Below are 16435 nucleotides of genomic sequence, written 5' to 3'. Positions count from 1 at the left end.
AAAACACCAAAGAAATAATTTTAAATTTTTTTTTTTTCCCGATTTCCGTTTCTGTTTTAGCCCGATAGCTTAAAAACTGTAAGACTAGTTTGCTTAGAAACCGACGGACAGACGGGCATGGCTAGATCGTCTCGTCTAGTGATACTGATCAAGAATATATATACTTTATGGGGTCGGAAACGTCTCCTCCACTGCGTTGCAATTTTCTGACTGAAATCATAGTACCCTCAGCAAGGGTATAACAAGAAAGGCAGTTTACTTCGGCAAGCCGAAGTTCGTATACCCTTGCAGGTCTAATTATTAAATCCAGTTCGAAGTTCTTAAAAATAGAAAAAATTATATTCCCATTAGTGTAAGATAAATATGTCAAAAAACACTGAAGCTATAATTTGATTCATATTATTTTCCCACCAATTTTCCGATTCTTCCTATGGCAGCTGTATATTATAGTCGTCCGATTTTGATAAAATTAAATACGAAATTTAGAACTAATTAAAAAATGTAGTTTCCAAGCGTAGGAGGATATATGTTAAACACCACAGATATAATTTTTTTTAATTTTTTTCCCGATTATTCCTAAACGAGTTATAAGATATAGTATTCATTATACTTATATACTACTACTGCAAAGGAAAGAAGACTTTTGGAAAAGTTTCAGCCCGATAGCTTTAAAACTGAGAGACTAGTTTGCGCAGACGGGCGAACAGTCGGGCAGACGGACGTGGCTAGATCGACTTGTCTAGTCATGCTGATCAAGAATATATATACTTTATGGGGTTTGAAACGTTTCCTTCACTGCGTTGCAAACTTCTGACTGAAATCATATTACCCGCTGCAAGGGTATAATAAGTAAGAAAAGTCCTTGAAACCCCCGATCAGCTTTTTACACCCGTTACTTGTAGAGCAAAAACGTATATTAGATTCGTCGGAAAGTATGTAACAGGCAGAAGGAAGTTCAGAAACTCTTCTGTTTTACCATATAAAGTATAAAAATATTCTTTTTTTTAAGCGTGGGATCCCAAAGCCACACCACCCGCCCAATCGACCGAGGGGCGCTGCCTTGTGTCGTGTAGAAAAATAAAGATAAAGTTCGAGGAAAAAAAGTAGGATCTAAATCTGTGTTAGAACATTTAATATTTTGTGATAATAGGATAAAGTATATTACAATCAGAACATAATACTCTAAAAGGTTCATGCAAGTTATAGTTAAATCTACAATAATTTAAAATAAGGGGAATGAAATTTCTTGTTGATCTGCATGGAACAGAAAAGTTTAGCAGGATAACCAAGTCGGGGCTATCCATTTCACCCCGAATAAGGTTATAAATAAAGACTGTTCCAAGCATCGTTCTGCGGTTGGCAGAGGAGGGTTAGAAGTAATCTATTAGAATTAAGAGGTAAAATAAGGCTTGCATCCCAGGCGCCTTCTTTAAGCAAATAGTAAAATATATTGCATATTGAGGATTGACACGACAATAAGTCATTACCTTACACTTAGAGCCATTTATAGCCAGTAAATTGTCAGAGCACCATGTTTGAAAATTATTTAAATTGGATTGAAAGTTGGACTGGCAAGAAGTATCCTTGTATTGCAGGCATAATTTAACATCATCTGCGGAGGTAACGTGGAGTAGACAAGATAAGTAAAAAGTACTCTTTTGTTCTGGAATTCATATAACTTAAGATCCATTTTAAAGGATCAACAGTTTTCTAACCAGAAGAACATGATGGTCAATTTCTTTACTAAAGTCAGTGTAAATGACGTCTGCTTGAAGATGTTTTTTAAATCTCTTTATCACAAATGCTGCAAGTTCCAAAGGGTTAGTGGTTGTTGATCTACGTTTCAGAAACCAGTGTTGAAACGGAACATATGGATCTTAGAGTTGCGTAAGAGGTGCTACTTTGGACAGAAACACGCAGTCAAGATTAGATACAAGAACAATAAGCTGCCTAGTGAATTTATAAAATAGCTAACTTGGGACAAAGATATGTCAAGCAAACCTTCAGTGAAATCAGGATGAGCTAACGGTAGTAAGACATTCGATTTTTTATCTGTGGACCACGAAGTTCCAGGTTTATCAAAGTCCCCTACGCAAGCCTCTGGTATTCTGATAAGAGTTAAGCTAGTTTTTAGTTTTTTCAAGAAGGTGCTAAGATAGAAGATGCAGGTGCGACACTACTCTGGCTGGGGAGTCTTGTTACTAAGGTTCTTTTTCTTTTACTTGTATTCTTATTCCTAGTTTTGTATTTCTTTACCACCATAAATGCGGGCCAGAAATCTGCCGAACATATGGTTGAAAAGAGCTCACTTGGAACAGAGATTTTAAAAGACGAAGTGTCTTTTGCATAGGTAAAATTAAATATTTCCATGGTAATGTTTTTGGCATTTGTTTTGTGCTATATATAGTCCAACCCCTCGGAGGCCGTTTGTCAGGGGAAACTTGTACCGGTAGAATGCATTCAGTATTCACTGGAGGTGGGAAGTTATTTAAGGAAGTCAGTTGCAGACGATCCAAATTTCAATTGATCCATATCTTTTTTAGCTGCTGATCTGAACAACATTTGAGGATCTGTTGAGGTCGACCGCTGCTCCGTGATAGAGCTTTCCAGGGGTCGCGGGGTTTTCCCCATGGGCTGCCCACCAGCAGTTGTTTTTTTACGCGTTGGGGACTTATCCAATAGCTTACGGCTATTACGGCCGAAAACTATCTCTAGCTATGCCGAAGCTATTAAATATACCCTTTAAGCAACCTTTAGTTTGGAGCATAAACGGTCTTATCTCGTGCGCAACCTCAAGACAAGGGTCACAACAAAATAGTAAGTTATGCCCCTTAGCAAGGTCATCAGGGCGACAGGTATACCCACCACACTTGCTATGAACCATTTTTTCACAAAGCCAACTCGTCAGTTTTGACTGGTCGGCTCTACTTAATCGATGGCATTTTTTAATGGAGCCGACAAAAGTATACACCATTTTTATACCCGTTACTCGTAAAGTAAAAGGAAATACGAGGTTCTCCGGAAAGTATGTAACAGGTAAAAGGAAGCGTCTCCGACCCTATAAAGTATATATATTCTTGATCAGGATCTGTCCGTCTGTCCGTATAAACGCTGAGATCTCAGAAACTATAAGAGCTAGAGTGTTGGGACTTGCCATATAGATTCTTGGGCTTTCTGCGCAGCGCAAGCTTGCGCCACGCCCACTCTAACGCCCACATGCAACTATACCGTCTAGCGCCCAAATTTTTAAATATTTTGTTAAATGAGAGTCTGTTCTTATTATCAATACCTATTTACATGTTAAACATTATTGAAATCGGACCAGTCATAAAAAAGTTATAGCCAAGTTATTATCAATATTTTGCAACCCAATCGAGATTGCACACCACATGCCGCAAAAAAGCTGTTTTTACTTATACGTCACCAAGCCGCTAGGGGCGCTATAGGCTTATTGGCGCTGTAGGCCAAGTGGCGCTATAGAAGAATTAGATAGGTGCCGCTATAGACTAGATGTGTTCGTGAAAAAACAGAGTTGCTTTAAGAATATACCCCATCCTTCTCGTACTCCCTTAAGCTGAGTAACGGGCATCTAATAGTCTATTAGTTCCAATTGCATCTTAAAACATCGTTCACACCCCAATTTACGCCGTTTAAAAATGAACACCGGTCCCAAATCTAGTATGTATCAAAATTTAGTAAGAAATTAAAACATTTCAAGGCAACCCGAAAAAGGTCTCTTTACAAACCACAGAACTGTCATCTGGACAAGCTCACAGTTTTCATTTACACTTATTGAAAAAACAAATTACCATCAGCTTCCAGCAAGCCACTATCACCTTTCAACACCCTACCATTAGCTTTCATCAACTTGTCATCAGCTTCTAGCGACGTACCAGCAGCTACCAGCATTTGGGTTCTCTGCTTTCTGAAGACCTTCACCTTCATAGATTGGCAACCGGCAACTATTCGTGGTTCTACGACTAGAGTGGCAAATAACTGGTGTGTTTCTCAGCATTACAAGGTAAATTTCTCTCAGCCGCGCGAAAGAAAACTTTTTTTATTTATACACTCAATACAGACAGTCCACTTACTTACGTACACATTGAGTGCACGCACAAAATTGTATAAAGATAATAAGGACTTCTTAGCAGTACGCAGACTTCTGCGACTTAAGTTTTTGGGGTTGATTCAATTAAATGGGAATATTAAGAAAAACGCTAAGCCAATATATATCTTAGAAGCCCACAAACGGGTTTGCAACCATTTTAATTATCAGTTATTTGACATTAAAGTCAAAGTCTAAATTTAGCTTGAGCTGTAGGCAGAGATATGGAGTGTATTTGTATCTTAAATTAACAAAAACAAGAAAGGAAGTTAACTTCGGCAAGTCGAAGTTTGTATACCCTTGCAGCAATAATTATTAAATTTAAAAATACAAAAATTGATATTTCCAATAGTATAAGATAACATGTCAAAAACACCGAAGCTATAATTTGTTTCATATTACTTTCCCACCTATTTTCCGATCCTTCCTATGGCGGCCATATGATATAGTCGTCCGATTTTGATAAAATTAAATTCGAAGTTCAGAACTAATTAAAAAATGGTATTTCCAAGCGTAGGAAGTTTTATGTTAAAAAACACCGAAGCTATAATTTGTTTCATATTATTTTCCCACCAATTTTCCGATCGTTCCTATGGCAGCATATGATAAAGTCGTCCGATTTTGATAAAATTGAATTCGAAATTTAAAACTAATTAAAAAATGTTATTTCCAAGCATATGAGGTTATATGTTAAAAAACACCAAAGATATAAGGAGCTTTAAGACATAGTTGTCCGATCCGGCTGGTTCCGACTTATATACTACCTGCAAAAGAAATAAGACTCTTGGGAAAGTTTCAGCGCGATAGCTTTAAAACTAAGAGACTAGTTTCCGTGGAAACGGACGGACAGACGGACATGGCTAGATCGACACGTTTAGTCATGCTGAATATGTATACTTTATGGGGTCGGAAACGTCTCCTTCACTACGTTGCAAACTTCTGACTGAAATCAACATACCCTCTGCAAGGGTATAAAGATGTTACATGACATCTACACACTAAACGAAAATCAAAAAAGCATTAGTCGATTGACTCCACAATCGTATAACCGCTACTGAACAGCAAATCAATTTAACTTATTATCTAACGTTCGAATAATGTTTATTACTGGCTCGATTAGTAATCAACTAATGTACACATTAAAAAAAAAAAAATATATTGAAGTGTGAAAATGTGATGTGGTTTTTATTTCGATTTGGTTATCTTTTATTATCAATGTGTGTTTTTTTGTTTTGTATTTTGTGTATACATTTTTACTAGTTAATATTTAAAACGAATACCGCTCCCTTAAGATAACTTCTGCAACATTGTTTCTCATTTTCCTCCTGAAGAGATTCCGCCTCCTGGCAATCCCAGTCCGCCATTGGGAAGACTCCTCTGCTCGCTCAGGCGAGTCCTCATCTCTTGGGTTAAAGGAAAATTTGCTAGGGTGGTCATTCTGTTCGTGTACTCCTATAGTTTTTGCAACTCCGTTGCCATATTCGTACAAAGAATTCCCTTGACGTTTGCATTCTTTTATATATATTTGCATATTGCAGAATACCATCTGACGTATTGCAAACTCAACTTCTTTGCTGCTTTCTCGTGCACCCAAATAAATCCTTGGCTTACTTTATCCCAGAATAATTCTTGACATCTTGTCATCAAGTCACTGTGCTAGATCTGCTGTAGCAATGCCGACGAAATATCGCATGTTCGAATACGCACTTGCTTTCGTGACCATGCGTATTTCAAACATCACATAGTCAGGTTCAAATCCCAAAGCTTCGTGGTAACCACTTCTTAGCCACTGCCGCTGGTCTTTCAGTCGTTTCCCTGAGCATTTGCAGTACGGATCGGACTGCTCCTTGAGCTGCATTCACTTGTGGAGCATAGAATCCTGTTTTTTTGTGTCGGATTTTGGCTGAGCAATTTTGCGATTACCTGAGACACGAACTGCTTACAGTTATCGGAGTGTTTAAGCCTTAGCACTCTAAACTGATTAAAAATGCTTTCGACTTCTCCCGCGGTGGCCTTCCAGATCGGCTGTACCCATACGAACTTGCTAAAATGGTCGAAGTCTTTTGAAGGATATGCCCTTTCCATTTTGTACTCTCAACAGCGTCATCGAACCAGACCTGGAACTGAACGAGTTCTTCCATTTGGATGACTAAACAATATCGGTACGACTTGAAAGGATCACGCCTTGGAGCCAACCTACTGTTAAACCAGGTGATGACAGACAAGTGTATTTAGGACCTCTGATCAGCGAGGAGGGACTCAGCATTTTTACCCGATCGGTTTCGGCAGCTATGTCGGCATCCACTGCCGCTGGGGGGTCTAAAGCTTCGCTGCCGGCAGTGCCCATAAGTACTGAAAGCTCTGGAAAAGTCCCTGGTTCTGCTAGTCAGTCTAAGGGATAAACACTACTTTTTGTGCCTACAGGAGAAGTAAGCTCTATAGGAGTCCCTGGTCCCGATAGTCGGACAAACGATGTTTAGATTGCTGGTGGAGGAAGAAAGAGACTCTCTGTTGTTCCATATAGGAAACTATTATTTGTGTCTTGGTTAACCCGCGAAACCACATCTGCAAATGTTTTGGAATTTATACACCAAAAATTACCATCGCTAAACATTATAGTGGAAGAGTTTAAATATTCTTATGCTAGTAATATAACTTAATTTAAAAGATCTGCTCCTCCAGAAATATTTAATATACTAAATTCTAAAAGTCTTCCCAACTGATTGCCGTTACCTCTAGTCAAACATCGGAGAGAATATACTTTATTAAACCCAACGACATTTAATTGGTTTGTGTTAAATTTTTGTTTGCAATCTTCACCTATTTTTGTAACCTGTTCTTATATTCCACCTGGATCCGACTTAATAATTTGTGAGCACCATTTGACTGCAATAAAAAATGTTCTATCTCATCTTTCCGACAGGTATATTTTGATTGTTTTGGGCGATTTTAATCTCCCTGAAATTTTTTGGTCCCCTTCCATTGACTCACTTTGACCATGACTTCCATGACTTTGTTGATGGTCTGTTAGAATTATCAGTAGAGCAAGTAAGCTTAAAACGTAATTAACTAAATAGACAATTAAATCTTGCTATACCCGTTACTCGTAGAGTAAAAGGGTATACTAGATTCTTCGGAAAGTATGTAACAGGCAGAAGGAAGCGTTTCCGACCCCATAAAGTATAGATATTCTTGATCAGGATCACTAGCCGAGTCGATCTAGTCATGTCCGTCTGTTCGTCTGTCTCTTCGTCCGGATGAACGCTGAGATCTCGGAAACTATAAGAGCTAGGCTATTGAGATTTGGCATGCAGATTCCTGAGCTTCTTACGCAGCGCAACGCTTCTTTCAGCAGCGTGCCACACCCACTCTAACGCCCTTAAGCCGCCCAAAACTGTGACTCATACAGTTTTGGTGCTACAATAAAAATTTTAACTGAAATGTATTGTTCTCACCAATACCTATCGATTGACCCAAAAAGTTTGGCACGCCCACTCTAACGCCCATAACGCTTAAGTCTGTCTACCGCCCACATAACCATATATTGAAATCAGGGGTAGGTAGCGCATTTCAGTCTCGGTTTGCTGCTTGCATATCCCCATTTCCCTTTTGTCCCTTTAGCTGAGTATCGGGTATCTGATAGTCGAGGTACTCGAGTATAGTGTTCTTCCTTGTTTAAATTTTAATACGTTATTAACTATATATAACGATGTATAATATACAACTTTTCCTCTATATGTACTTTCCTAGGATGAACCAGGATGGCCTTTCTCCGCCCATCGACCACGATGGTGATACATTGAGCAACAGCAGTGACAGCATGCATAACTCCGACGTGTCGTCGGTTCTGGACATTACCACGTCACCGCGAAACAGCCCCACTGGGTGTGGCATAGCATTGCGTAGGAATGAAGACGAGGAACCCAGAGAAAGAATCTCGACAGCGAGCAACGAGCCCACAAGTCCCGATAGCCCGGGGATGAGTTCCCGAAACCCGGGCCAGATGTCACCGATAGGAGACTACAGCGAGGAAGTGTACAACGAGGAAACCGCACTGAACTTAGGGCGACTGCCAAGGCTGAGGGTCGAAGACGACATCGTAACTGGAACCGACTCGGCTCACTGGTCGCTAACCTCCTGGCTGCGAACCCAAAACCACCACTCCTTCGCACCAGGACTCTTGGAGAGTTGCGTTGAGGAGTTTCAAAACACCGAATGGACCGACTCGAAATCGTCTGACGATTCCTCGGTTGGGGGCGATGGTCGCTTTGGCATGGGAGGTTATCAACCACCCCTAGCCGACGCTGTCAGGGCAGCGAACGCTGCTTGGGACATCTACCTGGACGACAGCAGCGGCGATAGAATCGCTCCCAACGATGCCATACTCGACCGGATCCTAGCAGCTCCTGATTCCCAAGTAATCTTCGACGCAACGCTCTCCTCGATTGGTGATACGGATCATTACGACCCGGTTCGCAGTCCAACTCCGCGAACACCCTGGTCACCAGGACACTTGGATTGGTCTGTTGAGATGGATCAATTTACCGGAAGGGCCGACTCGGCCGACGATTCCTCGTTAGAAGGCGATGGTCTCAGGGTAACGACCGCGGTTTGGGAAAACTACCTGGATACTTTATTCTTGTTAGGCTCCCCGTCCGAGAGGTCTCCCTACGATGCCGAAAACGACCTGGTCCTAGCATCACCTGATTCCCCACCTCTCCGAATGGAAGATGAGATACACAACACGGTGTGCAGTCCTCCTCCGCAAACACCTGAGTGCGATCGTTCGAAGCCGTGGCACCCAGTACCGCCAACAGTGACACTGGCAATAACCCCAGGTAGACGGATCTCAAACCCAACGACAGCCAGGGCAGTGTCATCCAGGGCACCATTCTCGCCACTTTTTCTGGCCCAAGGGTTGCGTACCTCCGCTCGATTACTCCCACCGACCCCGGGGCGAACAGTCCCACCGGCAGCCTACGACATGCTTCACTGGAGAAAGCCAAGAACAAGCACATCCGAGACCGAAGACACGCAATGGGGACTGCAAGATCTTCGGGTATCGCCCGGAGCAGAGGAGGCCTTGAGTGAGGACCACTGGGTCGTTGCCCCCCTAGCATGGCGAGTGGACACGCACGACCGCCGACTACCCCCGACTCTAGTTCAGTTCGTTCTTCAGCATGAACGCACACGGGTCCGTTTCTTTCGGCACGCGGGGGGTCACCGGTTCCGGATCACCATCTCGGGAAATGTTATTTCCAAGCGTAGGAGGTTATACTTTAAAAAACACCAAAGAAATTTTTTTTCCGATTTCCGTTTCTGTTTTAGCCCGCTAGCTTAAAAACTGAGAGACTAGTTTGCGTAGAAACCGACGGACAGACGGATAGACAGACGGACAGACGGACATGGCTAGATCGTCTCGTCTAGTGATACTGAACAAGAATATATATACTTTATGGGGTCGGAAACGTCTCCTTCACTGCGTTGCAAACTTCTGACTGAAATCATAATACCCTCAGCAAGGGTATAACAAGAAAGGAAGTTTACTTCGGCAAGCCGAAGTTCGTATACTCTTGCAGGTCTAATTATTAAATCCAGTTCGAAGTTCTTAAAAATAGAAAAAATTATATTCCCATTAGTATAAGATAAATATAATTTTATTCATATTATTTTCCCACCAATTTTCCGATTCTTCCTATGGCAGCTGTATATTATAGTCGTCCGATTTTGATAAAATTAAATACGAAATTTAGAACTAATTAAAAAATGTAGTTTCCAAGCGTAGGAGGATATATGTTAAACACCACAGATATAATTTTTTTAAATTTTTTTCCCGATTATTCCTAAACGAGTTATAAGATATAGTTGTCCTTATACTTATATACTACTACTGCAAAGGAAAGAAGACTTTTGGAAAAGTTTCAGCCCGATAGCTTTAAAACTGAGAGACTAGTTTGCGCAGACGGGCGAACAGACGGGCAGACGGACCTGGCTAGATCGACTTGTCTAGTCATGCTGATCAAGAATATATATACTTTATGGGGTCTGAAACGTTTCCTTCACTGCGTTGCAAACTTCTGACTGAAATCATATTACCCGCTGCAAGGGTATAATAAGTAAGAAAAGTCCTTGAAACCCCCGATCAGCTTTTTACACCCGTTACTTGTAGAGCAAAAACGTATATTAGATTCGTCGGAAAGTATGTAACAGGCAGAAGGAAGTTCAGAAACTCTTCTGTTTTACCATATAAAGTATAAAAATATTCTTTTTTTTAAGCGTGGGATCCCAAAGCCACACCACCCGCCGAATCGACCGAGGGGCGCTGCCTTGTGTCGTGCGGCATGAATTCGAGAGATGATAGACGCGTAGAAAAGTAAAGATATAGTTCGAGGAAAAAAAGTAGGATCTACATCTGTGTTAGAACATTTAATATTTTGTGATAATAGGATAAAGTATATTACAATCAGAACATAATACTCTAAAAGGTTCATGCAAGTTATAGTTAGATCTACAATAATTTAAAATTAGGGGGATGAAATTTCTTGTTGATCTGCATGGAACAGAAAAGTTTAGCAGGATAACCAAGTCGGAGCTATCCATTTCACCCCGAATAAGGTTATAAATAAAGACTGTTCCAAGCATCGTTCTGCGGTTGGCACAGGAGGGTTAGAAGTAATCTATTAGAATTAAGATGTAAAATAAGGCTTGCATCCCAGGCGTCTTCTTTAAGCAAATAGAAAAATATATTGCATATTGCAGTCTTCGACTATCTCTCATCGCGAGCGGACGTCTCTTATCTTCAAACAGAGGTTCTCGATCGGTCACTGTTCTTTTTGGACCCACGTGGTTCTTATCTTTCTTACTTTTCCATCGTGTTTTGAAAAAGTCTTCAATCCACTGCTTATAATAAACAACTAACGCATAAATCCCAATAAGCCCCATCATGGGCTCAGGGCCTCCAAACCTGGGCGACAATCGGTTTGCGCCGCTTGCCATCAGCCCACCATCAAAAAAAAGAAGACAACCCCAAAAACTTGATATGGCATTCCCTGAACTTCCACCTACTGCAGTTGATAATCCAAGATATATAACAATCGCCTCCATCAATAGTGAAAAGGACATTTCGCAATTCTCATGCTTCACCGTCCACCGCGCCCTTAAAATGATCTCCAAAAACATTGTGACCATTTCGAACCTCAGAGACGGAAATTTACTTAGGCTAGTAAAATCTCAAGCCGATGCTGATAAGTTTATAAATACTACCGAGCTCACCGGTATATGCAAAGTACAGTGTAAGCTCCACGAGGCCCTCAATTTTGTGAAAGGAACAGTTTATGCCCCGTACCTCTGCGACATTCCCGAGAAAGAAATAGTCGATGAACTTAAAACACAAAAGGTTACGGAAGTTTATAAATTTATGAAATCCTACGATGGTGTTTCCAAGCCCAGCGGAGTCATCCTAATAACCTTCGAACTCTATAACCTCCTATCTAAAATCGAAATTTCTTGGCATTCAGTTAAAGTTCGCGAGTACATTCCAAACCCCATGAGATGCAAGTCTTGCCAACTCCTCGGTCACACAACCAAAAAATGCGTAAAGAACCCAGTCTGCTCCGAATGTGCCCTATCACCACATTCCCCAAGCAAATGCACAAAAATCTGCTGTGCCAATTGCTCTGGCGAGCATTCGGCCTCTTCCCGACAATGCCCTAAGTACCAAGAACAAAGAGAAATACTCAAAATAAAAACGGTCAGAAAATGCACTATGCGTGAGGCCAAAACAATATTTAAAACAACATTTCAAAACTCGGTTAATACCGCTTCTTATTCTTCAGTAGCCAAAACGTCACATCAACGTAGCGCAAACGCAAACCAAAACAAAAATGACAAAATTAAAATCGCTTCCACCGTTGAAGCCCCGAAAAAAACGCCTTCCCCCTCCCCCTCCCCTTCCCATTCCCCGATTCCCCGATTCCCCAGTCCCCTATCCCCACAACCCCTTATCAGCCAAAGCAATCCACTTCAATTGCTCATAACAAGTATAACTTATCTCCTGCATCACATGCATACTTACAAGAAATCCATGCTGAATACGAAAGTAGCAGCCGAGCAACATCTTTAAATCATAATAAATCAACTTCACACAATATTAATTCAAATGCCCACGAATCTGACGATGCTATGAATGATTCATAGTTTCGTCAATCTAAACCAAACCAAATAACATCCTCTCTCTCTTCCCACTTATGTCCATTACACTAGTAAAATGGAACATGAATGGTTACATTAACAATTACCACGAACTACAACTTTTGATAAACGACACCGACCCTGATGTTATTTGCCTTCAGGAAACACATATTAATGCCAACCTAACGAATATTGCTTACCCCAAGCAATTTATTGGATATTTTTATAACTTTAGCTCTAATACCTATGCCAAACAAGGTGTTAGCATACTCGTACGTAAAGACATTCCCCACAAGCCCATACCAATTAACATCAATACTTGCTCTTTAGGTATTGAAATCCTAGCCCATCCCAAAATCTGTATTTTTAATACGTATATACCTCCATCTCATTTAGTAGCAGCCAACGAAATTCTTAAAATAATAGATCTTTCTAGCAAGCCTATCCTATATGTGGGAGATTTTAATGCCTGGAGTCCATTGTGGGGATCATCTTCGCATAACTCTAGAGGGTTCCAAATAGAAGAAGTCATAGACAAATCAACTTTAACTCTCCTCAATGACGGCTCCGCTACCCATCATTGCACTCACAACTCTTTCACGGCTATTGATCTAACATTAGCCTCCGCATCGTTGTTCCCTTTCTATAAGTGGTCCGTAAATGACTCTCTATACGGAAGCGATAACTATCCTTTAAAGACAAAGGTTCAGTTTCGAACAAATCCCATAAACATACCGCCATTTCCTAAATTTAAAATAGATAAAGCCAATTGGGATCTGTATCGCGCCAAATGCAAAGATAACTTTAATTTCCCTGCAACATACGACTTAAATCTGTTTGCCGCCAAAATAATAAAAGGAATCAAAGTCTCAGCTAATTTTGCAATCCCACAAACCAAACCCTCTCTAAATCCGCGAAATGTTCCTTGGTGGAGCAAAACCCTGCAAGATCTAAGGCAACAAAAGCAATCTCTTTGGCACGCATACAAACAAGCTCGGAGCACCGCTGCTCTAATTTCTTACAGAAAATCTAATGCTCTTTTCAAATACAATTTAAAAAAAGCAAAACGGGAATCCTTTGAAAGATTTACTTCTAATATAACCCCTCTTTCATCGACCAAGAAAACTTGGTCTGACCTAAATCGCCTAATAGGTAATTTTCCAAGTAACCTCAGGACAATTAAATATAACAACGAAGATCTCCATCACTCCGCAGACATTTGCGACGCATTTGGGAATTTTTGGTCGGACTACTCTAAGGACGACAATTTCTCCCACCAATACAAGACCCGTAAAAAAGAAATTCTTTCTCAGGAATACACACCCACCAAATTGTCGACCGCTTCTACAGACCTTGACTCAAATTTTACCCTTAGTGAGCTTGAATATGCCCTTCAGTATGCGAAAGGGAAAACACCCGGTATAGATCGAATTTCATACCCAATGCTTAAACAGTTGCCCTCCGAAGCTAAATACCGCCTATTAGAAATGTATAACGCTATGCTCGCTAGGGGTACCTATCCTCATGTGTGGAAGTCTGCCATGATTGTCCCCATCCTAAAACCTAACAAACCTAAACACGAAATAACATCATTTAGACCTATTTCTTTACTCCCATGTTTAAGCAAGACCCTAGAAAAAATGTTAGCAAAAAGGTTAATGTGGTTCATTACAAAACATAAGCTCATCAGCCCCCACCAAACAGCTTTTAAACAACACCATAGCACTCTCGATTCGCTTCTGCATCTCCACCATTACGCATCGGAGCCCTTTTTACCAAAAATCATGTTACCATATTGGCGACTGATTTTGAAAGGGCTTTCGATCGCGTTGGGGTGCATACAGTATTGGATCAACTTTCCCGGTGGGGGGTAGGTCAAAAGTCCTTCAACTTAGCGAAGGCTTTCATGATCAACCGTTCTATCCGAGTAAGAGTTAACAACACTGTATCTAAATTCTATATTCTCCACAATGGCATCCCACAAGGATCGCCCCTCTCAGTGGTATTGTTCATGATCGCCTTCCAGTCCTTAAATAACATAATATTAAGACATAAGCAAATTAAACTGGCAATCTATGCAGACGATGCCATAATTTTTAGCAAATGTAAGAATACTACTACACTAAATAATAAGTTTAAAGAAGTCCTTAATGAAATCCAAATCTGGGGTGACACCTCCGGTGCGACCCTTGCTGTAAATAAATGTAAGGTTTTTCATATTTGTAAAAAACAGCGCTGTACATACCCACCATTATCGTACAATGACATAGATATAGAACGCGTTTCTTTTCTTAAAATACTTGGCCTGACAATTGATAAACGACTCACATTTAAACAACACTGTAGCGAACTTAGGATTAAACTTATCAATAGACTAAACATTATTAAATTCTTAACATCTAAGCGATCTCTCATACACCGGACCACACTTATACAAGCGACAAGAGCTTTGTTGCTGTCCATAATTGATTATGGCCTCCCCATCTACGGCTGGTGCGCGCCATCGAACTTAAGAAAAATCTTACCCCCTTACCATGCGGCCGTCAGGCGTAGCATTGGCGCATTTCCAACGACCCCAACTAAATGCATCCTAGCCGAAGCAGGTTTGCCGGACATTAAAACCAGAGTCGCGCAAACTACCTTTAAATTAATACCAAAACTCATGTGCTCAAACAACTCTATTTTGCTGAAGGACTACGAAGTTGCCTCGAAGCACCGTAGGAAATTCAAAGTCCAATCTACGATACGAAGATGTATAACCTTTATCAAGAGACACAACATAGGGTCGCCTTATCGTTGGAACAAAGTCATTCCACCCCCTCCGTGGAAATTACACTCCACCGCCGTAGACACTACACTTCATGATTTCCAAAAATCAAGGACTCCAATCACAACGTTTAAGCAGCTATTCGAAGAAGTTACCCATAAATACTCCGATAGGAAATGGCTTTACACTGATGGTTCAAAGTCCGACGCCACAACCTCCTTTGCAGTGGTTGACCCACACGGATTAATTGTCTCATGGGGTCAGCTACCTCACCACTTCTCAGTTTTTACTGCGGAAGCAGTAGCTATTATTAAGGCAATTAAATTTGCTATCGAATTTAAGGTAAGTTATATCATCTGCAGTGATAGTCTGTCCACCCTGCAAGGAGTACAAAACTTCTGCAATAACAATAACCTTCTATCCGAAATTCGTCACCTCTGCATCAAAAACAATAGCAAAATTAAACTATTATGGGTCCCGGCTCATATAGGAATCATTGGGAACGAGTTAGCCGACAATGCTGCAAAACTAGCCGGACGGGCTCCGTGCCATACAATCATACCTGGAGTACAACAGGACATCTGGGAAAACATCAAAAACATTTTGCTGGACATCGAACTGGAAGACTGGTCGTCGTTTAACCACTGGTATAAACAATTTAATCCTGACAAGAAAGACATCAAGTTCCCTACGTCAATCAACGGAAGGGAATGCGCCATTCTCACTCGATTAAAAACCGGACACACAAATCTCACACATAGGCACATCCTTAATGGGGAAAGTCGGCTAAACTGCCCTAATTGCGGAGAAGAACTATCAGTAAAACATCTACTAGATACCTGCGGACACTACCAAAACATCAGAACAAACCTATTCCATCAAATCTATTAACTGACCTAACAGCTGCCAACTCCAAACTATTATTATCTTTCCTACGGATATGAAAAATTATACACCTAATCTAATCACCCGTATTATCACCTAATATCCCCTCTCATCAAATGTTGAATCACAAATATATATGTAACTAAATTGTTATCAATTGTCGAGTCGATGGCCATAGTAGCTAGTTACTCCTTTCCTTAAATTAGTTAATATATTGTAAATGCGATTTATGTATAATAGCTAATACTAAATAAAAAATATTGCATATTGAGGATTGACACGACAAAAAGTCATTACCTTACACTTAGAGCCATTTATAGCCAGTAAATTGTCAGAGCACCATGTTTGAAAATTATTTAAATTGGATTGTAAGTTGGACTGGCAAGAAGTATCCTTGTATTGCAGGCATAATGTAACATCATCTGCGGAGGTAACGTGGAGTAGACAAGATAAATAAAAAGTACTCTTTTGTTCTGGAATTCATATAA

At 40.6% G+C, this 16435-nt stretch overlaps 1 protein-coding gene across 1 annotated transcript; it reads left to right on the top strand.

The window, feature by feature from the left end:
- The first annotated feature begins 2378 nt into the window (after positions 1-2378).
- On the top strand, positions 2379-9639 carry LOC136117411 (uncharacterized). Its single transcript, XM_065868385.2, has 2 exons — positions 2379-4021; positions 7856-9639. The coding sequence occupies exon 2, from the start codon at positions 7857-7859 to the stop codon at positions 9444-9446; it is 1590 nt and encodes a 529-aa protein (XP_065724457.1). The 5' UTR covers positions 2379-4021; position 7856; the 3' UTR covers positions 9447-9639.
- The last annotated feature ends 6796 nt before the right edge of the window (positions 9640-16435 follow it).

This window comes from Drosophila suzukii, chromosome X (assembly GCF_043229965.1).
Source record: "Drosophila suzukii chromosome X, CBGP_Dsuzu_IsoJpt1.0, whole genome shotgun sequence".
Lineage (NCBI taxonomy): Eukaryota > Metazoa > Arthropoda > Insecta > Diptera > Drosophilidae > Drosophila > Drosophila suzukii.
Note: the sequence above shows the minus strand (reverse complement) of the source record. Positions and strands in the feature narration are given on the sequence as shown.

What these genes read in the sequence shown, in the direction of transcription:
- LOC136117411 (XM_065868385.2), top strand. Translation starts at nt 7,857, where the DNA reads ATGAACCAGGATGGCCTTTCTCCGCCCATCGACCACGATGGTGATACA.